This window comes from Achroia grisella, unplaced genomic scaffold (assembly GCF_030625045.1).
Source record: "Achroia grisella isolate CSIRO2021 unplaced genomic scaffold, CSIRO_AGI_Agris_v1 utg516, whole genome shotgun sequence".
Classification (NCBI taxonomy): domain Eukaryota; kingdom Metazoa; phylum Arthropoda; class Insecta; order Lepidoptera; family Pyralidae; genus Achroia; species Achroia grisella.
Window position 1 is genome coordinate 2,955,222 of NW_026712909.1, and position 27,877 is coordinate 2,983,098.

Below are 27,877 nucleotides of genomic sequence, written 5' to 3' on the forward strand. Positions count from 1 at the left end.
AATAATGACATTTTCAAAGTCTTTATTCTTATGTTTTTTCAGCAGACAGTTGGTTCCGGTAAAATGACATACAAAAGATCCGACATACTTATATTAAATTTTAAATAGCTATAGAAATTCGTATTAACTATCTCAGTACAAGTGTTATAATAATTTCAGTCAAGATATGACATGAAAGAACTGGGATAGTACAGTATTTAATGTAAAGAAATGTCTCTATTTACATACAATAATATATGATAATAATGACAGGAAAAAATAAATTATTGCACAAATTATATTCGAACACAGAATACAATAACACAGTACCTTTAAGCGCGAGTGATAAGAATCAAACATGTAATTCAAAGTCCATGTAAGATTAAATCTTGGTCATTTTGTATCTGGATACAAAATGACAAAGATTATACCATCTACTTCTTTTTCTTAATAGATATGTAAGATGCAAGGTATATAATTTATATCAAAAGAATTATGTACAATATGCAACATAATTACGCGAACGCCGTAAGTAAAAACAAAAGTGCATACACATTTCAGAAATAACAACACAATGAATAATTATATATGTCCATAAATTTCTAAATCTACTCATAATATAGAAATTTAGATATAAGTATACCTGTATATTTAAATCTGACATGCACTTATTATCGTATTGCCGCTTGCAAAAACCATACTTCAGTGTAAATGTTTAAGAGAGAATATAAAAAAACGCAGGACATTTAGTTTTCACCTCTTTTCTATAACACTGAGTAGATAATTTACTAGGCATTAATTGCTAACGTCTATGTTTATATGTTATCCTAAGTCAAGTAGGATAGATTTTTAGTCTCAGATCTGTTATTATTAAATAAATTACCAAAACATTAAAACACAGTAAGAGATCAGATGGCGATAATAATTATCGCCTATTACTGCGCTTTAAGTTGACGAAATGTAAAGCCTACCTTAATGCGTTGCATTAAAGTTGAAATTAAAGTAAGTTTAGAACGTAATATCTAAGCGGTGGATTCATGCGCTGATGGATTGGAGATGATGGTGCCGGCTTGTTGGTCGCGAAGTCGTCTCACTTCTCTAGCGGTGGCCGCTAGTTCCGCTTGCAGCGACATCTCTCTTTCTCGGAGGCATTTTATCTCATTTTGCCATGTCTGAAAATTAAAGTAAATTTCGATAAGTAAGTAGGCCTTTTGGTAAGTTAAGAATATTCTATAACATTTAGAGAACAAAGACTACTCTAAATGTGATAGAATTAATACGGAATATTTGTAGAGAAATCAAGAAATCGAATCGAAAAAATATAGGTTGGCAACTAGAGTGCTTTTTTAGTTACGACGACGTTAGACGTTTCCTCTTTAGCTTGGCAACCTCTGCAGATAATTGTTAAACTTAGGCCTAATTTTGCCATATGTATATTCAATTTGCAGTGGACATTGAGGGCCGTAGTCATAATGCATATATTGTTTTTACTCAATAGCAATAGTCTATTAGACTATTGCTCGTTGTTGCCGATACTTACAATATTCTGTTTAAGCAGATCTAGTTTGTCGTTCTTGAGCCGGCACACCTCCTGGCGGAGGAGTTCAGCGTCGCCGCGCGCGGCTGCCAGCGGTTCCCCGCGACCCTGCCCCGCGCCCCCGCCCCCGCCCCCGCCGCCGCCGCCGCCCGCTTCCGCAGACGACATCGATTCTAAGCCTGTATCACTGTCCACGTAGACACCACCTATCGATTGATATTTATGAATTAGTAATCTATGTTAACATAGACGAAGAAAGTTTATCGGTAGTATCGTATAATTAGAAATCACGAATATAAGTACCAATTACTTAGTGGTATGTACCTACCTATTGGTAATTGTAAAATATATCTCTATAGAATAGTGAAATTTTAAATAAAATCTTAAAGGTTCACATACATTACAGCCGAGAACTTTACAAGTCACATTTCAACATCGCATGGAAAAGTAAATTTTACGATGTATTTACGATAACATAATTATTCATGGCCCGAAGATATCACGTAATTCCTTATAATACTATTATTAACTACATAAAGTACTACTAAACACTTAAAAAGAGTATACCTTCAAAAATAATAAACAGAATTTTACGCTATATTAAACGTCATGCTCAGAGTGAATTCGAATCGTACCTACTTGTATAGTAGATATATACATTTTCGACTTCGTAACGTTGAATAACAAACTTACTTCTTGTTGTCGTAAGCTATATTTCTTGCAATTTTAGTAATTACTTTTTATCTAGTTCGCATGAGTGCAAATTTTACTTCCACTGCTATAATTCAATTTATAGGAAGTAAAGAATTCATGCGCATTGCAACCGCTGTGAAGTTCAAATTCACTCCTGCCATTTACAATAATTAGGAACTAAGCGAACATAATTGTACTTCTATTCTACAATACACAATGTCTACAGGACTAACCTGCTGTACATTTACCACAACTCAGCCAGTCCTTGTCATCTAATTTGAAACAAAAATTTCCAATTCATTGTACGGTTAAGTAATATCTACTAATTACATTTCTACTAACGAAATGATCTTGTACGATGTTAATGATCGAATTACAATTGTTGTGACGGAATATGTGCGATAAATAGAAACTACAATGATAATGAAATATTGTCTAAAATATCACATAATCGTCTGATCGGTAAAAAACTGATGCTCCTATATTTTGCATTTTATTTTTGTATTGTATATTACTTACTGGAGGAATGAATATTCACCATGATAAATGAAATTTAAATAAGGAACTCAAACTCAAACTATTGTATTGAGATACATAAATTATAACGGTAGTTGATTTTCTACAATGTTGCTTTATATAAATTAAAAAAACTGGCGTATAATGTTGAGTTGGTATAGTAGCTTGTGGTACTTACTTACCTTAAAAAAATCGAATTATATTATAGAAATATTCATTCATTAACAGGATTTAAATTAGTTAATGTAACGATGATGCTAATCGATTACTTACCAAGAGGGTCCAAATCAACGGAATTGAGACTGGAGTCATCACTATGGTCGAGTGGTGGTCGCGGTGGGGCAGCACGTGACGTCACATCTGGACTGGACTCGCCTGAGCCTCCCGCTGAACGTACTGACACCGCACTCGCTGATGATGACGTTATTGAAGATTTTGAACGACCGCTCTGAAATTTTATTACAGAAACGATTAAACATTTATAAAAAAAATATGACTAACATAAGCATTATGACCTTATTTATGGCGACTACAACATCCACAATTAATATGAGAACAAAACCTAGAAGTAATACCCGGAATAAAACTCTTCTTAATCGGTTTGGTATTAAAAGAATAATAAATACTCTCGCTCAATAGTATGACGTGGTGGTACTACAATAATAGAACAACAGTAGTTGCAGTAGAGAGTATACTTTAAATACTAATACATACGTTTGGTGTGTGTGTTTCGTGTGCTGGCAATTTGTTCTTATTAATTGGAATCTTATTGCTATCGCCAGAGAGATTCGTATCTACACTCGGTGATCTGGAACTGTAAATGAAAATACTATAAGTGAACTACTAGTAGCAGTAAAGTAAGTTACTTTAATTAAATATTTAATTAGTAGCCAGGAACACGAGAGTCTATGTCATCTAGGATTAAAATGGTTCATATAGAGTTAATGTAAATACTGCCTAACATATTAATGAATATAAATAACAGAATTGAGAAAGGAGAAATTCTTTCTTTTTGAATTTGCATGAAGTTAATTTACCATAGACTTTATAAAGATAAACTCTGACCTTAATAACAAATTCATTACCAACCTGACTTTTGAAATTAGTGCTTTCTTCACCGTATCTATAAATCTAGCGCCAGGGCCATCTTGTTTAGGCGTTAGATCTGGTTGTGGTGATACTGCTCCCGCTTCAGCTATCCTGATACCCGTACCAAGAAACTCCATGGTTTTAGTCTTTAAATCTTCAGCCAAATTCTGTAGCAACGAAGATCTCGTTCTCAACTCGAGTTGGGCGAATTTCTCAGCTTTGTAGCACGCGTTCTCTGCATTTATCAGTTTGGTGAGGAGGAACTCTTTAAATTCACGCCCCTTTCGGAATACTGGCGGCTGGGGGAGAGTCGGCGAGAAAAATGGTACGTCCCCACGAGCGGTGACGGCCACCTTGTACCTGGAATAGAAGAAAAGTTTGAGTAATATTAGAACTATAGGGTGAGGCTTAGCAGTCCTTAGGAGTGAGACGTTAGGTAAAAATATAAAAATACATTTTTGATCATAGAGCGAAATAAAACTTTACGATCCGAAATAAAAGAAGATATGAAAATTACTTATTATATACTAAACGTAATAAAATAACGTGTCGTGTATATTGCAAATATAAGTAAATATTACATTTTTTTTTATCAGTATCATTTACGAGATTGTAGACATGATAATATTAGTAAATATTAGACATCACGCTAAGACATACTGGTATAACTTAACATTGGAAAACTCCAAAATACACAACTCGCATGCAAATCAGTCCCTCACGCACACAAAAAAATGTGACGACATTGTCACCTATAAGCGGCCGCAGCGTTGAAATAAGTGTTAATTTTGAATGTATTTATCACGTATCATATAATGTCTTTATGTATCATTACTTGCCTTTTAAACAATGTCGTTCATACAATCTATTATCGGATTTTACTAATGTGAAATTAATTAAATGAAAATTCAACTTCACTTATTAAACCATTTAAAAATTTTCATATGTTTAGCATAAAATAATAATCGTTCAATCACCGAAAAAAATATTTTACTTTTACTCTCTAAATATATTGTAATTGGATCGTCATGTTTATGCTAAAGATCCAAACAAAAGTGTTATGTATCTACTTCTCTGTCAAAATCACTGCACATTTTTATAAAGTGTTAAATGGTCAAGTGATTAACTATATAATTTCTTATATTAAGTAACGTACCAAAAATTTATCTATTCAAAAAATGTTTTTTAACATTCCTGTACAAGGAAATGATGTATTTTGAACATCTACGAGACATATTTATGGCGCCTAAAACTTTACTTCTATAATTACATCACCGAAACCGAAATAAAAATAACGACATAAAATACTGTTTCGGCTAAAAATATTGTATTAGGATTTTGTATTACTAGTATTTTTTAAACCCGAATGTGAGTCTATTTCTGACGAATTGATTAGGTATAAAAAAGTCAAAACTTTATATGATGCTATGTGAACTGTCTTTGCTAATTATTATTATTTAAGCAATTCAGCTGACAGAATGCTTTAGAATTTACGAATGCAGAATATTATGTACATAAATTACTAATATTTCTGTTAACGCATCTATATTATGTATACAACATTTTGCCCGAATTATGAAATAATAAGTCGCTACATTATTATTCTATTCTTTTACGAAAAAAAGGCCTTTATAATTACTTACAGTAGGTATAGAGTTGCGTTTCGTTTGCATATAAATTAACCAAGAAAATTTCCATTCCACTTTCCAAGCTATTTTCTCTACTTCTCCATGCAAATAATATCTCGGTTGTGGAAAGTAACACAAACTTTATGTTAAATAAGTCGCATTGTAAGTATAAAATGTAAGGAACAGACAAGGGAAGGAATTAAAAATAGGATGACAAATAAACATGCAGAGAAACACGTCGGTCTAGTTCGTATTAAAACTGTTACTAACATCCAGCATAGAAATCGTTGTAAATATACGGATTAGAAATGCGGGCATCACCGTAACCGTGAATAATTTAAATGGTGGAAACCAACATTGCAGTACTGTACTTCTAATACTACTCTACTCTACTACTAAGTATATACAGAAGTAAACACTTCAGATTTTAAATGGTAATTGGATCATTGATAGCTATAAAAGTGAATAAAACTAAAATCAAATTAAAAGTATTCTAAAACAATACTTTATACGTATAAAGTATAATCGATTATTTTATTTTATTTAAGTTACTATGAGTATACCTACTCAAAGGTATAATTTTATATTAATATTCCAATATTGTATTTCTTATCTATTTTAACATTAACATGTTTGGTATTTATAACAAAAATTGATTTATCTACTTAAGAGAGCAGTGTTGCTCGAAACTTCGCTCTTGCTTAGTAAATGACGTACGAGTAATACACAGATGACACGTATTTGATTACCAAACAAAGGAAAACAGAAGGAAGAATAATAATAATACCTGGTCTCCCCGCCTGCCGTCTCCATAGGCGTCACAACGATGAATGCGTGGAGAAAATGTGAGGCGATCATATCTGGCGTGAATGGGGTTGGCTTTTCCTGTGAAGTAAAATAAACGATAAATTTAATACAAATTCGAATATATACTATAGTGACTTTACTTGAAAAGATATTCGATTTTTGTAACGCAGAAATTGAGATTTGAAATGTTGAAATCGAGAGACCTACTTCTAATATTTCTTAATTAAAGCCATCTAAGCTGGACTATAGGGTTCAAAATAGTGCCGTGCATAAATAGCAAAATGCTTTATATGATTTTGAATGAGTTCCTGTGTGAAATATGTTAAACTTATAAAACTGCGAAAACGCCAACTATAAATAATGACCGTAACGTAGAATCGATCGTATAAAATTTTGACTATGATTGAATGATGAAGTAACTGTATAAAGTAATTAATAGAAATCATAGTTGATACCTATAATAAAAACTATAGCTATTCGAATGTGGTCATTAAAAGGAGTTTCAATAAAATAGAAAATAATAAAAAATACTGTTTCGAATATTGAAATATTGATGTCAATATACGCAGTTTTGACAACGTTATAATTTTAATTTTCAGCTTTCTTGATATATAAGCGTAGCGGCTTTTGTATTGATTGCCGCAGACGTTCGAATACTGTAACTACATATACCAAATTTTACAACATGTGGCGGCGTGGTTATCCGTCATACTCGTGAACGAGTGCTGCTTGTAGAGACTGGTCTGCTCTTATCACTACGACTGAAAAATAAATGACCCAAAAAAATGTGTTGGTAGTTTGTTTCTACATTTCATTTAAATGTTTACAAGGATTATTTGCAACACACTGCTTGCTCGTTCTTCTTGTGATGAGAAAGCTTCCGAACGAGTTTGATAAAAAAACAAATTGTTATGACTATTCAAAAGTGCTTAAATTAAGTTTATTTGAATAAATGATTTTCTATTCATATTTACTTTATAATGCAGAGAAATTACAGGATTCATATATTGTAGTTTTTATATATATAGGAGATAGTTACCAATTACTATCAGGTGGGCAATGAGCCTATTTACCATTTCAGTTCAGTGAAAAAAGTAGAACATGCACTTACTTGAAAAACAATCGCCACGATATCGTTTCCAACGTGTCGCTTCCTCTGAAGCTGTTGCGCATCTCCAGCGGTGTGGGGCAGTAATGGAGCCACGTGGAACATAATCTCTCTGTTATGATACTGCTCGTAGACCGCCTCGGAACCTGTATGTCCGTTCATGATGTCCAAGCCACCTCTATAACCTTTAAACAACAATCAAGTAAAAATATATTAAATTCTAATTTTATACTAGTGGTGGCCCTGACTTGGTCTACGCATATATTTGTTTTATATACATATCTATAAGTAACAATCGAAAACCAAAAGTAAATAAATAATTTATAGAATGCCATCTATTATTTTATTAATACATTTGTAACGATTTTTAGATTTCATTACATGTAAAGATAAAATAAAAAAACATTTAAATATATGGGAAATTTACGGACTCTTATACAAGATATTTTTTTTTAAATTATAATAGAGGACTATTATTGCTGTTTGATAGAAATAGGCTATATAAGCATATATGATAATAAATGAGTGATTTAAATTTTCACAATACGACATATTATTATATATATATACGTAGATACTTTGTATTAGGTTTTGTTGAATAACCAACATACTAGTAATAAACTCATGTGGTTTTCCTTTATATATTACCTACATACATAGGTCTCAGTAATATTCCTATTTCCATACACAGTTCCGGTAAACTAATTGAATCATATTTTATTACAACACCTTATTTAATTTACATATACCTAACATCAAGTATTGATATATTTATTTGTAACTAACAAAAAGAGAAGGTTCTCAATTCGGTTCTATATTTTACCTCAAAACACTGACATTAATAAACCGATATTTTTAAGGCAAATATTCCGAATGAACTGCTGTCGAACTTTATCATTAGCTGATGAATGATGATGGCATAGTGACTGGAAGTCAAGCTACGGAACTCCGCATTAAAACAATGTAACCTAACCATATTTGTTAAAGATGAATGTAAGAATTTTAATAAACAAAAAAATCTATACCTATCTGTCTGTATCTCAATCGTTAAAATAAGCTATAAATAGCTCGTATTTACAAATATTAAATAATAATACGTTACCTTTATGATCTTTCAATTTTATTCTTTGTCCGAGCATTTCTAGAAACTCGTCAAAGGCGGGCGACGTTTCGTTGTTACCAAACAATTCTTCCTCAGTTGTCTGGCCGTATTTCTGATAAAGTACTCCAAATTTGAAACTGTTCACTAACACGTGTTCGTCGTAGGCCGCGATCAATTGCGACGCATTTAAACACATGACAGGCATGAAATTATCTACGTTCACTTGTTCGTTCAGCATTTTAGCCATTTTCGAAGGCGATGGCATTATGCTCGATCCTAGAATTGAAAATATTGGTGTTATAAAAAGATTTATTAAAAATTAAAAGTTTAAGAACAATGCTGTATTCTTTATCTACCCTTTTTCTATTGATCGTATTAAGTTGAAGAACTTATTTCACTTCTTACTCCGTTTTCAGCAATATCCTCATTTACGCAGTCTATCTATCTCTTTTTCTATTTTTCCTGCTGTACCCATAAAACCACTCATATTGAATATTTAATACTTTCTTTATTCCTACCAATTATATTACATGTACATACGTATCAAGACAAACGATTAGTTATATATATCTTTTCGGGTGCTAATTAAATAAATAGGATAAATATAAGTTTTCCTTACTTGTGGAGGGTGTAAGTCCATGCATAGTTTCTGTTCGGAGCCTTAAAAGTATCCTCGTGTGATCTTGGCCAGCCACATGTTCATTTTTGAGGGACATCACTACTGGGCATTGGTTTTCGTCTGTCCCAACTAAATTGACGTGTTCCTGATGACAAAACATTAATAAATAAATAAAATACGCGTCAATAACCTATCATCATCATAACATACTCTCGGGGAGCAGAGGATTGTTAGTAATATGGACTATAATATATAATTTAGTATTATTGTCACAGTTTTTCGCTATGACATACAACGCTTTCTATTTCTAAGGGTTCGCTGGTAGGGAATGGCATTAAGGTCGCCTTTTGTACACTATTTATTGTGCAGTAAAGATTAAAAGAATATTCGGTACATAGCGAAAACTTAGTCAATAAATACATAATTTACTATATTGATTTTAAAATAGTGTACCACAAACAAAATGTAGGTATTTTGATACAGAGAAGTTAATTATAAGTATGTATGTAATAACCAAGTGAATATTGGTCGTCACAAGAATCGTAAAACCTCGAATAGTCACGCCCAAGTCTATAAACTCTCACGGAATTTGATAGCATAAGTATATTTATACCAACAAAGGTAGTTTGTTAATGGTGAAGATTTTATAATTAACAGATACTACTAATTAAACCATAAAGAAATAAAAACAACACTTTTATATTATAGATACCTACATTGTATAGTGATCGAATAAATAAAATCGTAGAAGGTAAACCCATTAAATTATGAATCAGAGCATTTATCCGTCTGATGTCATCGGTTTGGCGTCACTAGATAATTATCCTGATTTTCAACGTTATATTTCTTTCCTTATAGATTCTTTGAGAATACTGTCTTTTATTAGTATTATACACTTAGATTTAATAATGTTTCTGATGAAGAATAAATGCATTTACCTAAAAGTCCTATTACTTTTAGGTGAAATTGCACAGTACGAATAGATCGACGTATTTCATACACCTTCGTCTGCGTAATTTTTGTACAAAAGGGGTACAAACCTTTTGCTTCACGTACTAATAATATAGATAGTATTAGTTTGCCGTGATTAATTGGACATTACAACGACCAAAATAATGGCTTGAACATATTCTTAGACATCTAATCTATTTACATAATGCAATATTATAGTTGTTTCAAGATACAAGATAAGACCACACTCTACTGTTTTTCGATTATTACACTTCTGATGAAGTTTTAGAGATTATACTTAATTGTTTCAACAGATATAACTATTGTTTCATAGTTTGAGGGTCAAGCAAAGCTTTTGTAACGAAAACAAAGAAGTCTTAATCGTTATGGGAGATGTTAATTACTTATACATTGTTATATTAGCCTTGTTGGACCCTTTTTTCTCATATTCAGAGACCTTTGCGAAGGATTACAATTCGACTACATTTGAAAATTTAAATAACTTTATACGGAACAATTGGTAATAAACAGTTGGTAATGCTAGTATAACATTAGTATTGCAGGATTACCAATTTATATTTGTTATTTAAATTACATTACATTTTTTACAAATGAATTAATGTTGTTTCAATGTTTAAACAATATGCTTAAAATAACACTATGCAATCGATGTTTAAGTGTGAACTTACGTAATATTATATTTACAACTTAGAATCAATAAATCGCAAGTACATTTTGTTGTACTAACAGTTTAAGAAACTTTACCATTGTTTAAGATATAGACATGGTATTTTTTCTAATATACTATAATAAAAACGAATAAAAATATATGTTCACAATTTAGAAACATAGTACAAGCGAAATTTCAAATAAATATACCTAACAACCTAATAAATAACTAATCTACAGAAGTCGTCATAAGCAAACTAAAACTACTATTGACAAACTTGCGATGCGAAAAAGCATACTACGAAACGAGACATGAAAATAATTGTCTAAAATTCCCTAAGTTTAACCACGCGACCGCAGAGTCGCGTGATCAATTTAGTGTAAAGATTCAAACACACATATTTGTAAATTTTAATTTCTCGTTGAAATGTATTCACTACACGAATACATTAGCATTGTTACCTACTAACCTCATATATACTATGCTATATTTAAAAATATAAATCTTCAATTTTCTATCTTTAATTGTTCAATATTGGAGTTGTCGTTTTTCATCTCCTCAAAGAGGCAAATTGAAATCTAAAGACGGTAATTGTAGGGACGAGGGGTTAATGCCCCCTTTCAGAAGGCACTGATGGATTATGTCATCCTATAAGAAATCTGCCGGAAACTTTTTTTCAAGCTCGTCGAGTGAAAATTCTCTATTCAAAAGATCAGTAGTGAATAGAGGTTACGCCTTGATAGATGCTTCGTAAACAGGCTAATAATGTATCAATAGATGATGACACGGTAAATTCTATCATATTCCAAAGGGATCAATGTGTATTTTGATCAATATATTTGTAAGTACAGTTTGACCACTAAATAAAAGGTTTCAATAATCTCAATGAGAAGAAATAATAGAGAAAGTGTAGTGAATTAATACACTCCTATTGTACATTAGAGTTCTACTTTCTTCGTATAATTCTATATATATACAATATAATATTTCATTCAACCGCCTCATTAAGTAAAATAGTATTATTTTATTACTAGTAAAATGCACTATTAAGAATTACTCCAATTCAAATCAACTTCAAAATCACCATTAGATATACCTATTACAGACTGACAACTGTTTTTACTAGTTCAAAGATTAATGAAATCTTACTTACATATTATCGTGATTACAAAATATCACAAAAATAGAGACTTATAACTACCACCTTTAAAATAAAACATAAACCTTATAAACCGAAGATTAGTTTATTTCCAAAATGTAAAATGTAGTTTCTAGTTGCAGTAATATTTCGAAAGAAAACATATGAACCTGAAAAGTTTGATTATGAATACATGAATCAGTAAAAAGTTTCACTAAAAACCATTTCTCCAATTCAGATTTTCGAAGTCGACCTCTAGCCTTATTTAATACTGAGATCGACTACGCTGAAAACGGCAATCATTTCTGAGAGGACATCGTTTACTCTACGAATTGTGCCCGGATCAATTTTTCGTTTTGACGGAGGCATTTGCTTATTGCTTCCACTCTATTCTCAGTTACGGGCATCTGTCTTCGTCAATGTAAACGACGCGACATCTAAATGAATCAGAAAACAAATAGTAATTTATAAAGATTAGATGACCTGTAATTTCTATATATCTATGATGATGACTCCTTAACATCATAACAATCCACTATCGCCACGTTACTGGACTCTTTGAGCAGAGGGAAACTGATCCTTTTGATCTAAGAGGAGGATGTTTCTAATATAATATAGTTTATTCAATAAAACTGTTACACAAATCAATTATACAACAGTTGTTTTTGTCATTAAAAACTAATCTTCTCGCTGACAGTACAAGATAAAGAACTATGCTGTTAAGTTTTGTTACACGAAAAAGTCTGTAAAAAGGAAATTCGCACCAGAACAATAATATAAATATAATTAAAAAAAAACTAAGTGTCCACATGACTACTATATTATCTAAAGAGTGTAAAGAAATGATAATCAATAGGAAAATAATTATCGAGTAACGAAAATTAAAATACAAGATACAAGTTAGAGCAGGTTGTTACTAAATGAAGCAATAACATTAGTATTATCGTATTATGTTGTTTTTCGTATTTGATTATATTAGAATTTTGACCATCGTTTTTAACAGTATATTTTATTATCATATACGAAAGCGTATTAATGAGTCTCCCCTATGGCTTGCTGTTCACACCAACATTCGTTACGTGATACGGTAATAGCTGTGACGTATTTACGCGTCAACCTTCCAGGGGTATCAGTTTAGCGATCAGAACATCGCATTCATCTAGCCTAACCCCAGAACCACAATGACCCATTGAGCTTTACGGGTTGACGCGGTAACGATTCTAATATGTTATGCAAACGATGTGCTGTAGAATACAACACGGTTGGAGTTACGAGTTTTCAGTTTTAAATGTTGCCATCGCTGATTTATTAGATGTTTTATTCAAATAGAGGTGTTCATTTGAACAAATATTTAAACAATTATTTAAATCTAAAGTTGACAACCTTTTTTTTATAAAATTACGTACTCAGAATTCTTAGAACAGACGGTCTACTGCAACAAAGGTTTAGCTAGACATCTTCATGGTACAAGTACAACTTAGAAGTTTTTTAAAGTTTTATTAAACCTAATCAGAATGAAGTAATCAGGGCTGTGGGAATTTTGTAGATAGTAGATTATCTTGCAAGGCGTTTATAAAGCAATTTGCATGTTACGTTTGCGCTATTCCAGTGCGTTACGAAATAACTCTTAAATGAACTATACAAAATGTAAACAGACAAAAATACTCAAGGAAATGAAGGTATAAAGGTAAGTGTGACTGCAAAATAGTTTAATAGCTTGTTCTCTGTTATTAACGTTGGTCATGCATAATATCTGTTGTCAACATTATGCGAAATTCCGACAATATTAGTTATTATTATATAAATAAAATAAATCAATACTTATTATTAAGTCATACAATATGTGTACACTAATATCATGAAGTGCATTTTTTATGTAATGATTAAATATTAAATTCAAATAGAAATTGTTTTAATATTTCAAGTCGACATTGATATTGAGTATATACACAATATATATTAGTACATAGTAGTAGTACAAGTTTCCAACATGAATTCTGGAAAGACACTACAATATTTCCTATTGGAAAAAAATTATTGATGAGTAAAATTTTGTTTAATTATATAAATTTTACTTAAAATATGTTACAATATGTAATCTATGTAAAAAGACAGGGCGGGTGGCTATGTTAGGATCATATACATACGTACTGTTTATAAATTTGCATCTAATTATGACATGGAAATAAGTTTGTTTTCTTTAAAAATATGCCAAGTATGTTTAGATTTCTACTCAAGATAAAGTCGGGTACACACGGGTGGGTTCCAAATTACTCTACAATGGTGTAATCGGCTCAATCTACACGAAGCTGAGAACTTAACTCACTGGGCGTGAAGTCAAAACGTTCCGCTTTGGCGAGCGCAGACGCTTTTTCCCACTATCATTTGCGAGTTTTTTTAATAAGTAGTTGGGCCCTTAACAAACGCCCAACTGCGTCCTTCGTTTTAGTTGGTGCAGTTACGCATTTTATTACAGGTGAATAATTTCAACTTAATTTATAATATGTGTAGTTTTCTTCGACAAATAGTAGTTACTAATATAGCGTTAACAGTGTACGTGACAACAAATTATTTAGATAAGGAGATTGAATTGATAAGGTGAGGGTATTACAATTCATAATCTAGCAATCCGTACTCCAACCCAATATTTTATGCGAAAGAGTTGTCTGTGCGTTTAACGTAAGTTAGTAAAATTTGACAAGAATATAGATTGAGTCACATAGACGAACATAGGCAACATTTATCTAAAACAAACGGAGGAAGTCGCGACTACCATCCACTAATATTTATAACTATTCTATATTTACTTTTACAAAGACCCAAACGACTAAAATTAAACGATTATCGTGTAACAAACTACAAAAACTACAAACGTAATACGAATCTCCTTTATTTTGTACTTGGACGAAAGTAGTAAAAGTTTTCTTGGAAAGTGAACAAAACTGAATATTTCGCTAACCGCTGGACTTTGAATAATCATAAAGTTTGTTATATTCTGTATTTATAAACAATTGATAATAAATTTACTAACACATGGAGATTCTCACGAAGTAACAATAGACATGTAGAAACAGTGATTAACAAAGGTACCTGTACCTATAATCTCAACCTCAAACACATTAATTAGAAATACGAAACAAAGTACCTAATATTGGAAAATGTAAATAGGTCATGCTATACAAATGAATACAAATTACCAGCCCTTATACATTGATCACAAAGAGGCATTTACTAACACCTAATTGAGGTTGTACTTGGTATTGGCTACTCCTCCAGACACGTCTGCGTCTACCTTATCAGTTGCGGTTTAGAACTTAGTCTGCCAACATTATGCACTTACACGACTTACACTCGAATGATCCGACGGTTCCCAGTTTCCCAGGCAACGTCTATGTGAGAGTATATAGCCTTAGGTTGGGCATTCAAGTGATATCTGATCCGTTGGAAACAGTTTGAAGAAAGTTTTGAATATCAGATTAAGTAAATGTTAGTAAATAAATTTGGTGAAATTGGGAATTTTGAATAGCTTGGAATGTCGACAGGGAACAACATAAATAATTAAGATCTGAACTAATATGGTAGTCAGACCCATAAGTATTGATTGTAAATGTAAACAACTTCGCTACATGTTTCAATTCATACGATATTATAAATGTGAAAGTGTGTCTATCTGCGGCCTTTTCACGAGTAAACGCTTTAATTAGTATCTAAAATAAATCTGGTTTGGTAATGCTAAAATTATTTTCAGTATTTGGCATAGTCATTTAAATGAAGATAAATAGATACTAAGACGTGTTACACGTGTTCTTATCAATTACCACATTTAGCCGTTTATTGATTACCAATTAGACGTGATATATTGAAGATAAAAAGAATAGTGACTATTCTAGGAATATTCATATAGTACCTAACATTCAGAATATAAAACTGCAATTGAATGTGATTAATATTTAATCATCAGAATCTCAATTATGAAATCTTTATAAGTGACGAATTATGAAATATGGTAGAGATAAAACTATATAGTTAATAGACTGTCACGATAATCTAATTGTTTCACTGTTTACCTATTATAAATTATACGCTTTAATGTCACAGTAGTAATTATAGTGGATCCAAATGATACGAAAAAAGTAGAAAAAGTAAGCTTACGCGTGGGTATGGGAAAGTTCACATGTGCAACTGTGCTGATGGTACTATAAGACTGGGGACGCAGAAGCGATGCTAAAGCGACATTTGGTCACAATGTAAGTTTATTAAAACTGTGTTTATAAAATACTATTAAAGTTGTACTTTTATTTTATATCCCATATTATTATTAGTAAAAATATACTATAAGGATTCTACGGACTTACCTATATAATACAATATAGATAAAAACAAATATTTAATAATTTTATTTTAGATCCACAAACTTGACTATGTATACCTTATTAACCTTGAGTTTATTTGAATATAAAGGCTCATGTTTTTTAATCCAGACTTCAGACATACAGTGTAAATGGTGTTGTCTAGACAGATAGAGCCATTTATTATATTAGGGTTCCGAATACTATTCATTCATTGAGTAATAATCAGAAACGTTGCGCATAAATGAGACTAGATAGGTACGAATATTTTAAGTAACAGATCTAGATACTTCGGTTATCTTTCTCTAGCTGCATTTGTAAAGATATCAAGAGAAAATTAAGATATTAAAGGTAAAATAACTAAACCAAACTTTATCAAAAATAAATTCAAATGTATAATGAAAGAAAATGTCTGCTTACACAGACTACACTAGGTACATGACTCATTTATAAAGAGTTGTTACTAGTTCAATTAGTACTTCACGTTAGATTACTTCTACTAATTGTAATAATTGATAGTAACAAGTGCCTACTATTTACAGTTTGTTATAAATATTTTCATTAGAATTCTATGCAAAACTCTTTAAATTAAGTAATTTCCGCATTTTCGCTATTTCTATGAACATGGCTTTATTCGCCAAGTCATATATTATTGCATACGCCGAGAAATTTTATATTAACAACATATCGGCATTTAATGAGTGCTTTATGTACAATTTACATTAAATTTATATTATTCATTTAGTGTTTAAAATACAAAAAAAATGTAGTATAACTTTCATATACAACGCGTACTAGGTCATTTGTAAGACAAATACATGAATATAAGAATAAGAAGCCTACGTTTGTTTTAAAAAAATATATATCTTTGGTAATATATGTATAAATATTTATGTACATTTTTTACGAGATGCTTTTTAATTTAAACTATCGATACTTTACTTCGCATAGAAAGACATATTTCTCTACTCTATATTTCTTTTTAAAATATTTATATTTATATGTACAGACTCTATCTGTCTGTTATAATTTCATTATATGCTTAGAAACAGTACAGTCATTGAAATTTTTTTACATTTAATCCCTTTGGATAAACATAAATGGGGTATATGTAAATCTTGTTTATGATGTAAACATCATGATATATTTTTATAAATAGGATGGGGTCAATTATTAATTAGTACACCGGCAGACCTTTACTTAAGGTCAATGCATGAAAGGACAACAACGTAGTGATGAACGCATGTACATTACATTAAGGAAAACGTGACCGAGTGGAAGAGATCACATTTACAGTGTGTTTGTCAAATTACTTACTGGACGTTTGTACTTGTTAAAATACATCCTGGACGTTTCTATAGATAATTTGTAATCAGTCTGCAAACAGAGTTGCTATATAAATCACGAAGTTAAATAATACAACAGGTATAAAAATAAATACAGTTAAAATATCACATTTTTAAATGATTACAAATTGACGGCCTTTTGTGTATAACGGTTCAGCACATTTTCATACTACCTATGGCGGTAAGTTCTATTCTCGCATGCTCACAAGTATGATTGTGTATATTAGTCCAAGTATTGTCTATTTATATGCTGAATTTATTAAGTAAAAAAAATGTATTTAACTAAATGTATCTATGTACGAGCGTGTACCCATAGTACGAGCTCGTATCTAATAAAATAATCTCGTTTGAGATTAGATGGCGCTATGGTAATTATCTTGTGTTGCTGTTATGTACTGTCACTATATTATTAAATAAGACGTTGCCTGTTTAAGAAATCATAAAATGTAATTAAATCGAGACAGAAAAGCAGATTGGCTCGAGTCGTTAACAGGATTAAGTACTCTACGGCAGACTGCGTGTCTCGACAGTGGAGCCATATGTGGCGACAGCCATTTCGCAACATTTATTTCCTTTTTTGTTGTAAGAAGAGCTAAGGCTATGCATTAATTACACATACAATTTATTCGCAATTCAATTGCTTCCGATCTTCCAGTGTAGTTTTTTGTTGTATTATATAAATAAGCAACATTAATTATTAACATTCTATGTATTATTTCTTTATGTGCAGTATTTTGGATGTTATAGCTTACTGTCAACTAGACCTTATTTCGCTAAAAAGCAAACTTTGTTACAAATAAGATTAGGTTTAAATTACCTTGCCCAGGAAAAATCGCCTGTAGTATTTGGCAGTATCGTCGGTATCAATGTTGTGCCGCCTGGACGCCTGCCGTGGAGTACCGGGTTGCGCTCTAGGTTCTGGCTCTTCTCCATCCTGAATCTCGTCTATTCCGTCCACCCAGTATCCACCATTAGGAGGTTGCACTATAGATGGTGGGATTCCTGTAAAAATACATTTAAAGTAAAATGCTAAGTCAACAGTAACACTATGCAATATGATTAATAGTCAAGGTAATAAAAATATTCGGTTCTTATTTAGTGTAATTGCACTAACATGTCATTTTAGTATTTAAAAGATCCTAATAAACGGAAGGTGACAAGAATATAAAAAAATTACATTAATAATCGAACATCAAGCGTTAGCTTAAGATATAATTATATTATAATTCTCCATTCCGTATAGTAAAATTTTAAGACAATTGAAATTATAATATATCAACAGATTTTTGTCTCAAGAATTTTTGTATTATTCTTAATAGACAAAAATGTCATGTAATCACCTAAAATAAGTTCCTGCTTACATTGTAGGCATATTTGTAATAAATACCTCTTGGAGAGCTCCAATGCTATGAAAATATGATGCATGAAATTAAAATTTTGAAAAAGTATGGAACTAGTTTAATTTTGAATACGTGTTGATTTTTAGCTACTACTTACTAAAATGATACGTATAACTCCGACATACTGCTAATAAGGTAGAATATATTAATATAAATGCTATATAAAAAAACGAACAAAAACTGTACTATCTCTAGGACATCATTTCCTTGTGAAAAGCCAAAAGAATTTATATATGGTGACACCCAAGAACACCAATACATGCTGAAATCCTTATTGTGTTTACCTAAAAAACGGCTTTAAATCTTAAGGAAGTCACGGAGTCAATTAATTTTTTTAATCTTCCCATAGACAGCCAATTCTTGTGGCCTTCATGTCTCTTCCAAGGTTGTCACTATTTGTTAGGAGGTTTTTGTGTAACGAATTGATATAATTAACCGTGTAGCTCAGTTAAATGTGTTCCGCAGTATTCAATTTACAAAACCTTATATTTATGTATATTGTAAATATATGTATGTACGAAATCAACATATTATTTCATCTAAATAAACAGAAATTACATGATTTGACATTGAAAGTGTGTTTGCTATAGAGATTATGAATAAATATGCATCGATAAACGTACTTATGTTTATTTTAAAAAATACCCATTATTTAAAAAAAATCGTATTGATATGAAAATTAATAACATAAACTGTATTATAGTACAGATCAAGCTAGAAATAATAAAGCATTATTTCCAAACACTGTTTGAAGGATGACGATAATTCAATAAAAATTTGATATGAATTAACAACTATATGACCAAGTTCGAGTAAAGAATTACTATGCAATAATTATTCAGTAAGAATTGGCCACCCATAGCTAATCAAAACTGCTTACTCATCCCTTCAGGCCCGCATCTAATTTCAAACTGAGAAAGTCTAGACCGCCTTTTGTCAAGGCATATTTTTTGCAAGGGTTTCAATATAGTTCTATGTCCTGTGAGGCTTCATTGTTCTCACTGTGCGCTTCATAATGCTTCATTGCCAGGCTTTATATGAAACCAGTCCTTTATAAAAAAAGCTTGGAGAAAGTTTGAAATAAAGCTGACATAATTATGGCATATTTATATAGTATATGTTAGATTTGAAATATTTAGTAACTTTTTTAAAGTTTAAGGGTTAAAAACCCTTAAACTGATAAATGAAAACAAATTTTAATATTGAATTGAATGCGAGTATATAGTAACAATGATTAAAAAAATATATATACAATGTAAGAAAAATCTCTGTGTCTGTATTATTTTTAACGATTTTATCTATCGAATATAGATAAAAACGTTAAAAATAACAGAATTAATCATCATCATTACAAGTTATTGACAATGGATCCAATATCCCAACAGATCAGTATCTTCGTAATCGTATCGTACGATATATATATATATATATATATAAAATATGAACAAATATTATAAAACTTTTTAATATCTAAAAATTTCTACTTAATTGCGACAAGTTCTATTTTAAAACTTTTCTTTTAATCTAATATAAGATTAAAACTAGACAAGAAAATCTAAATTAATTCCATTTTAAAAGAAAACGAAGACTTATTTGGTTTTCTCGTGCTAAGTTTATACTTAACAAGAGACTGTACTTTGCAGTTCTAACATATAATCTCTGATGTAACCGCGGCTATCTACTAATTTAATTAATGTCTTAATCAGCAAAGAGAGTACACGAGAAACTTTTTCTTTGACATAATTAAGTGAGTTATGTTACTCGTTGAAAAGATTTTCAAAGATTCATAGAATAAAAAAAAAATGCATTTAAGGGCTTTGTTACAGACATTATTTTAATCATAATCTTAATCTATATAAATGAACTGCCTTTAATACCTAAATGTTGTAATACAAATTAAACTAAGACAGTAGTAAACTCACGATTCGTGTAGGTTGGTTGGGTCAAGTGAACTTAGTATTATTATTTAGTCCCCTGTTGACAAAACTTCACATTCACTTTCAAGTTCCTTCAATACAGAACTGTATAAATATTCTAGTACCACTATAAGATCAAATTATCTCGATACTCATAACTGATTATTCGCGCAAAAATTGCTTTTGGGAATACGTTCCGACACGGAGGAGTTACGAATTTACGTGACTCTTGTGAATTATTTATTTCAAATTCATCCCTCACATGAATAACGTAATATTTGTATAAAAAAATAATATTTGATAGACAGACAGTTAGACAGATTTGTTTATTACGACACTATCATATATCAGACCATAATATATAATCATAACATCACTTAAATTCAATCGATATTGTAATCATAAGGATTGAGATTAATAATTCAAAATCATCTACAATCAATACTACTCGTATAGGTATACGGTCTGAAGCTTCATCTGGATATAATAATGCTATTTCAGCATTAGTATCACTTTATGTCGATTTGGAATTAATATTTAAAATGTCCAACCTCCTGTTGGAATTCTACACCAGCTATACTGTACTTGTTAGATAATATTCACCCATTTTGTAATTGAAATTGATATCAAAAATATTCAAATTTAATTTGTAAGTAGTAATACTATTATTATTACTACTACTCAACTACTAGACTACTGAAGTCTTTTTATATAAATAATTTTTAAGATAATAATAACGATAATATTGAATAGCTATGTATGTAGAAGCACCAAAGTCGACAATATCTGTCATCAATGAAAATTTACTACGAAATTCCCGAAGAACATTTCCTTTGAAGTTGAAACCATTAGGTAGAGAAATTACGCTCTTGTTTCAATAGAACCAGAATTCAATACAAAAGACTTCATAAACAAACTCAGTAAATCTAAAACGAAATACTTTCACACTTCTGTTCTCAACATTTCCAACTTTCTCCTGCAAATGGTTTGCAACAATGATGAAAGTTATTACGGGCGAGTCAGTTCAGAGGGTGATAATGGTAAAGAAACTAAGATATAGACGGTCTCGCATCAAAAGTTATATAAAGAGAACAACGAAATTATATCTTAATAAAATAAAGACATTGATCGCGTCTGCTTAAAACTGACTAAATTATGCATGACTTCCACTTGATGGTTGTTAGCATTTTAATTAGTATATTCCACAATCACAAAAACGTTTCTAAAAGTATGTTATATCCATATTAGTATTTAAACCCTTACAGAATCCGAAAAAGAAAGTTTTGGAAAATCCACATGTAAGAGGTGCATGAATTGTTATTTTTAAAGTACAGTATATCTTTTATAAACAGAATTATATATAGTATTGTATATCGGCTGAAGTAGTTGAAAAATCTCTAAATCATATATCTATTTAATATTTATAAAGAGCTATGAAAATGGAACAGGCTAGAAATATATACAAGGACAGAGGCCGCATGAATTTGACTCTACTTGCTATATAAAATAGCATATAAGAAAATAGCAAGATCAGTCCAATTGAGAATTGAGTTTCGTACCTACGTCAGATGCACAAAGTAGCCGACCCACTTTGGTACGGAGTTAATCGCAAAAGTTCACGTTTTGTTTCAACATACCAAAAATTTTGCAATTGAAACAAACTTCTTTCAATGCCTGAATAAATGGAGCACACTGAATTGCTCAAATTAGTGGAGTATTCGTGTAACGAGTGCAATTTTATATTGTAGCATTAAAGTTGAGTTAATTATTATTACGGGTCAGGCTTGATAATGAGAATGATTGTTTTCTAAACAATTTAATGATTTTTAAAGTACGAATTATGTACATTCTAATGGTATCTAATTTTAGTTCACGAGAGTCTATTTTCTAGCATAATAGATTGTTATGTAGATAGTAATTCAAAGTTGCAGAAATACCAAATATATTAAAAAATCGAATTTTAAATTCGTAACGCCAAAATTTAGGTAATTATAATTATTTTATACTGAAATATTGGACGACAATATTAATATTTTTATTTTATCCACCTGTCCCGTGCCCCGTGTAATCAGTAGAATTTACCTATATCATTATAAAATATTAAACTAGAAATCACTTTTTAGTTTGGAAATTCTGGTATTATTATTATTACTATCACTTATCCAATGTAATAATTAAGCTAATAATACCTGGTTTAGCAAGAGTTTCTTCCAGCAACTTCCTGCTGGCTTGACATGCGGCTGCAACTCGATGTTGGGCCGCTGCCGCGCCTGGTGACGGTGGGGGTCCATGGGGGGCAGGGACTCGGTCCTCAGAGCATGAGTGTCTATCCCCGACTGGCACTGGCACTGATCGACGTTTCTCAGTTCTCGGCACCTACAACAAATAATAATAATAGTTATTTTTTTGTAATCGTTTGGCCGTTATAATAAACTAAATTCGTCCTCGTTTATCCTCGTCTATTTTAAGATATCATCAAGATTGGTCAGCTGTTTAGTTGTGAAAAACAAATTAAAAGACAGACACACTTTGGCATTTATAATATTAGTCCGGATATGTCAATTTAGATTATACATATAACTGAAGAATGATCAAATGAACTGAAATTTTATAAGAAAAACAGACAAAATTAGAAAGCGATCAACTGAAATATATTATTGCTTTTCATATTTATTTCAAAGAGAAAGTTATTTTTTATTGAATGAAACCATGAGAAAGTATTTTTTTTAAATAGAAACTTAAAAAGGGGTTTTTTAATGTATTTCCGTAATTTTTTGGTGAATATTAACGAATAAAACTGGAACTTTTTAATATTATGTTTAAAAATTATAACTACGTATTTTATGGTTATTATGTACCCACTAGAATGTACCTACATTTTCATGATAGCTCTGAGATTACTCATTACCGTGAACAGATTTACTGCTTATTGGAAATAAATAATTAATAAATAACATCAATTTATGTTCATCCATTAAACAATTAATTAATTATACAATAAACATAAATTTTATGTTTAATTTCGTTTTGTAAAGCATTGTAAATTTATAATTTAATAATTTTAAACTAAGGATGTCGATTTTATGCATCAATTATTATTAACATTAAGATTTTATATCCATTAAAATATTTACACATTAAATAATGGTTAAACTTTACCATGTCTTGTTCGTATTGTGGATATCAGGAAATCAATATTCCTGATAATTCGGCGGTGTTGCAAATGCAATGATTATGGATAAATGAAAGACCAGCTTTAGATGATAAATTAGAAGTCTATATCTTCCCAATATTTCGTTTGTTATTACTACCGTAAATCGCACGACACAAAAAAACTCGCTGTATCGCCACTTATATGTAGGACACTTTCCAATTGTAATTTTTTTTTCACACTGTAATATCCCGATATCCTCTAATATTAAGTAAAAACTGACTGCGACAAATCAAGGCTTATTATATTATAATATTTCTATATAGATACATAATGCACTAGAAATGTTAATTCTTAGCGTACTTGTACAGTCTGCGTAAGCGTACCGTGACGGAGGCATCCGTCCATTGAACTCGCACCGTGGGATTCCGCCTTTGTTGCTTTTCATTCTAACTGTACCAATCCTCACAAATCGTTTCGTGGTAGACCCATTTATGTACTTACTATTTGGAAACGTGTTCCAATAAAATTGTAGCGAACAGTTTTGGGAAGTAAATTTTCAATAGTACATTGTAACAACACTTGGATACATGAATTTGCACGAACCGATTCTCGAAAGACACGACTCCAGGAAAGTACATTTTTTGACGTTGTTATCGCAAAGTTATTGATGCCATTTTATTCATTTTGATAAAAAAATAAAAATTAACGTTCAAATTTGTTACGAAAGAAATATATTAACATCTTCTTTAACTTAATCATCATTCTTTCCACAGGAAATGAAAATATCGTTCTTTCCATAGAATCGTTATTATTTTGTGGAAAATATTGCAAAACAGTAGGTATACAGAGTCGTAATTGACAACATAAGACGATAAAGGAGAAAACAAAATAGCCACAGTGTATATGAATAAGAAGATAAATACTAGTTTTTTTTTATACAATGAAGAATTTCAGGAACAATTGTGTTTTAAAATTCCTTTGTCACTGGTATGAGAGATTATTATGCATTGATGTATAATAGAAGTGCGAGTTTATAACATAGCTAACACTCAATGATTAATGAGAAAGTTAAGATCTTATTAAAGATAAACGATAACAAATTATAACGACTTTACAGTAATTCTAAGCCGAATGCACTTTGTAGCAGAACCAAGGGTTTGAGCCCTATAGCCTATAACAAAACCAATAAAATCGTGTCAACAATATCGACTGGCCTATAAATTGGTGCGCCGTAAACACCATCAAAAGTTTAAAATTGGAAGTCGACGGAAGCATTAGTTGAAGCGTTGACAGAAACTCGAAGCAAGTAGCGTGGAAACGCTCCCGACTCCAGCCATTTTCACTTTGATCAAATTTATCTGACGTCACACGCGTTGTGTTTACATATGTATTGCATATAGGAAGTAAACGTTGCAACTAAATACACAAAACTTACTCCTTTAGTAAACATAGCTCCGTATTACTCTGTATAAAAATAGACTTAATTAAAATTTCTTGATGTAGTGCATTAAATGCGAGGTATAGGTTGGAACAAAAGTGCTCGAAGTAAGAAATGCTTCTAAATACTTAGTTAATGCTGGTCGATTAGTAACGATTGAAATCCATCAATTATCCGAGTTTAAAGAACTATTCGATACGTTTAATTCGTGATCGGTTTTCACGGAAAATTTATGTGTAGTTCAAAGGTGGTCGGACGGAGCGAAGCACTGTCTATTTGAAAGCGCAGCCCTAATTAATGTTGTACGAACACTGATTGTCGTATAAATACAAAATAAGAACGGAAGTACTAAACCGAAATTATTTTTTTCCGTTTAAAATTTTTATTACGTACTATACGTGGCTTAAGGTAGATAATTAGAACAGTTACGAAGTGACGTGTCGCAGTTAACAATGTAGGTATAAGTATTTATTTCGTTATCAACTGATTAAAGGAAGTTCGTAATGCGACGTTATTTTTTGTTTTAACAGTAGTTTAGTAATTCTGATATTTCTAAACTACTGTATTTGATATTTTACAAATTGTTATTTTGTATCTTACTGATATTGAGAAATATATTCTCAGATTGACCACGGACCAGTTAAGTACAGAATGTCACCGCTGTTTTCATGTCTAGGATTTCGTAACTGACTAAGGAGTATCTAAAACAAAAGTTTATACACCGGTTAGCTAGACGTGTGCCCAATAGAACAACAACTACAGATCTTTTGATAAAATACGTATTATGTTAAATTAAAAATTATTTTTATAATGTTTTTTTTTTAATTTAACATAATATGTTCTTGTGGAATAGAAACCATAGAAGAAATCAACTAAGTGTTGAAATAATAACAATCTTCCGATTATTTAACATTCATTATGTTAAAAACATTACAATTCATTCCATTCTGCCAATAGTGTATATAATAATAATTACCCAGATTATATGTACGTATACGTTTCACGTACACGGATTTGAGTATCAAATATCCAAATTAGTGAGGCTTCGGTCCGGCTTATGGAATGTATGTCATTATTTTATACAATTGAACTTAAATACTAAATCAGTAAGAAAAAAAATCACTAATAAATGTTTTTCATAATCACTAATAAACTACACGGTATTAACAAGGTAGATGTTACTTGAGGTATTGAGTAAATACAAATTGTTATTGTGACATATACATAAAAAACAGAACTTTATGTTTATCTTAAACAAATTATAATTATTTTGTAGAAAGTTATTGCAATAGGAGAATACTAAATCGTTATTTCAGTAAGAAAAAAGTATATAATTGTATATTATATAACAAATGACACGTATAATTTGGAGCGTTCTCGTCGCCTCATTAAAACGTAAAGATTAATGGAACTCACATTTCACATTGTGGCGACAGGAACCGCACATTAAATTCGATATCGAACAATTTACTGAACACATCATTACAAAAGTCGAGCAACAACAAATACATAGCAAAGTGACAGTAATTTGAAATTAGAGCCATTTAAAAATGATGTGTCAGACTACATTACGCTATACGTGCTTATTTCATAATGTTTGGATTGTACTTATATCATATCTAAGTTAACAGTGGAGTCTAACAGTTTCTAAATGGAGAATATTTCATACAATAATTATTTTTCCATAAATTTTACTGACTCATTGTACAGTTTTTTAAGTTAATTAGGTATTTTATTGAGTAGTATCTTTTTGTTTCTTTTTAGCGCACTCTACCGTATTCTCAGATCATCGATAAGAGAACATTACGTACTTCACATACAATTTGTCTTAGTAAAAATATTAATTTCTAACTTAATTATGTGTTCTATCAAGGTATGTCTATTTTCGCTAATGTCTGGCGTAGATATTTAACAGTGTTTTCGAAATTTTAATCCGTTACCTGTAGAAAATAATTATAAATATTTAAAAACCAGGTAAAGTATAAGCGAAAATGTTAAAGTGTCTTGCAATCAAATATAAAAATAGTTTCACTTTGTCCCAAACTTGGCGAGATGCATCTACCGGTTTAGTTCGCTTGTAACAATTCCGCCGTGTAAATTTAGATCGTCTTTGCTTACACTATTTATATAACAAGCCCCTCGATCTCTATTATTGGGAATATATTTTTTTTATATCAGTATGAAGCTTTATTTACAAACATCGTATTAAAATTCTCGAAACTAATAACGGTAAAGTAGAGACTTATTCAAACATATTTCACTAAAGAATAAAAATGTGTTTATCAAATTGTTTACTAAATAATTATTATATTAAAAATATTTACATTTCACATTTCACAAATTTAACGAGATGGACGTAACCTACGTTCCTTATCGTAATTAGAAGATTGTAAATAAACATGTACTTAGATGTTCTACTTTGTTTATATCAGTTATA

At 30.8% G+C, this 27,877-nt stretch overlaps 1 protein-coding gene across 1 annotated transcript in view; it reads right to left on the bottom strand.

Annotated features, from left to right (window-relative positions):
* Window positions 1–769: 769 nt before the first annotated feature.
* The window catches only part of LOC131847122 (rap1 GTPase-activating protein 1-like), a 59,873-nt gene continuing 32,765 nt past the window's right edge, over window positions 770–27,877 (bottom strand). The window contains exons 3-13 of the mRNA XM_059196588.1: window positions 23,038–23,224; window positions 18,350–18,534; window positions 9,079–9,223; window positions 8,460–8,735; window positions 7,361–7,542; window positions 6,230–6,327; window positions 3,815–4,174; window positions 3,440–3,539; window positions 2,999–3,173; window positions 1,520–1,722; window positions 770–1,151 (exon numbers count right to left, since the gene is read on the bottom strand). Coding sequence (XP_059052571.1) covers window positions 1,002–1,151; window positions 1,520–1,722; window positions 2,999–3,173; window positions 3,440–3,539; window positions 3,815–4,174; window positions 6,230–6,327; window positions 7,361–7,542; window positions 8,460–8,735; window positions 9,079–9,223; window positions 18,350–18,534; window positions 23,038–23,224 — 2,061 coding nt within the window. The 3' untranslated portion in view covers window positions 770–1,001. The remainder of the gene's footprint in view (window positions 1,152–1,519; window positions 1,723–2,998; window positions 3,174–3,439; window positions 3,540–3,814; window positions 4,175–6,229; window positions 6,328–7,360; window positions 7,543–8,459; window positions 8,736–9,078; window positions 9,224–18,349; window positions 18,535–23,037; window positions 23,225–27,877) is intronic.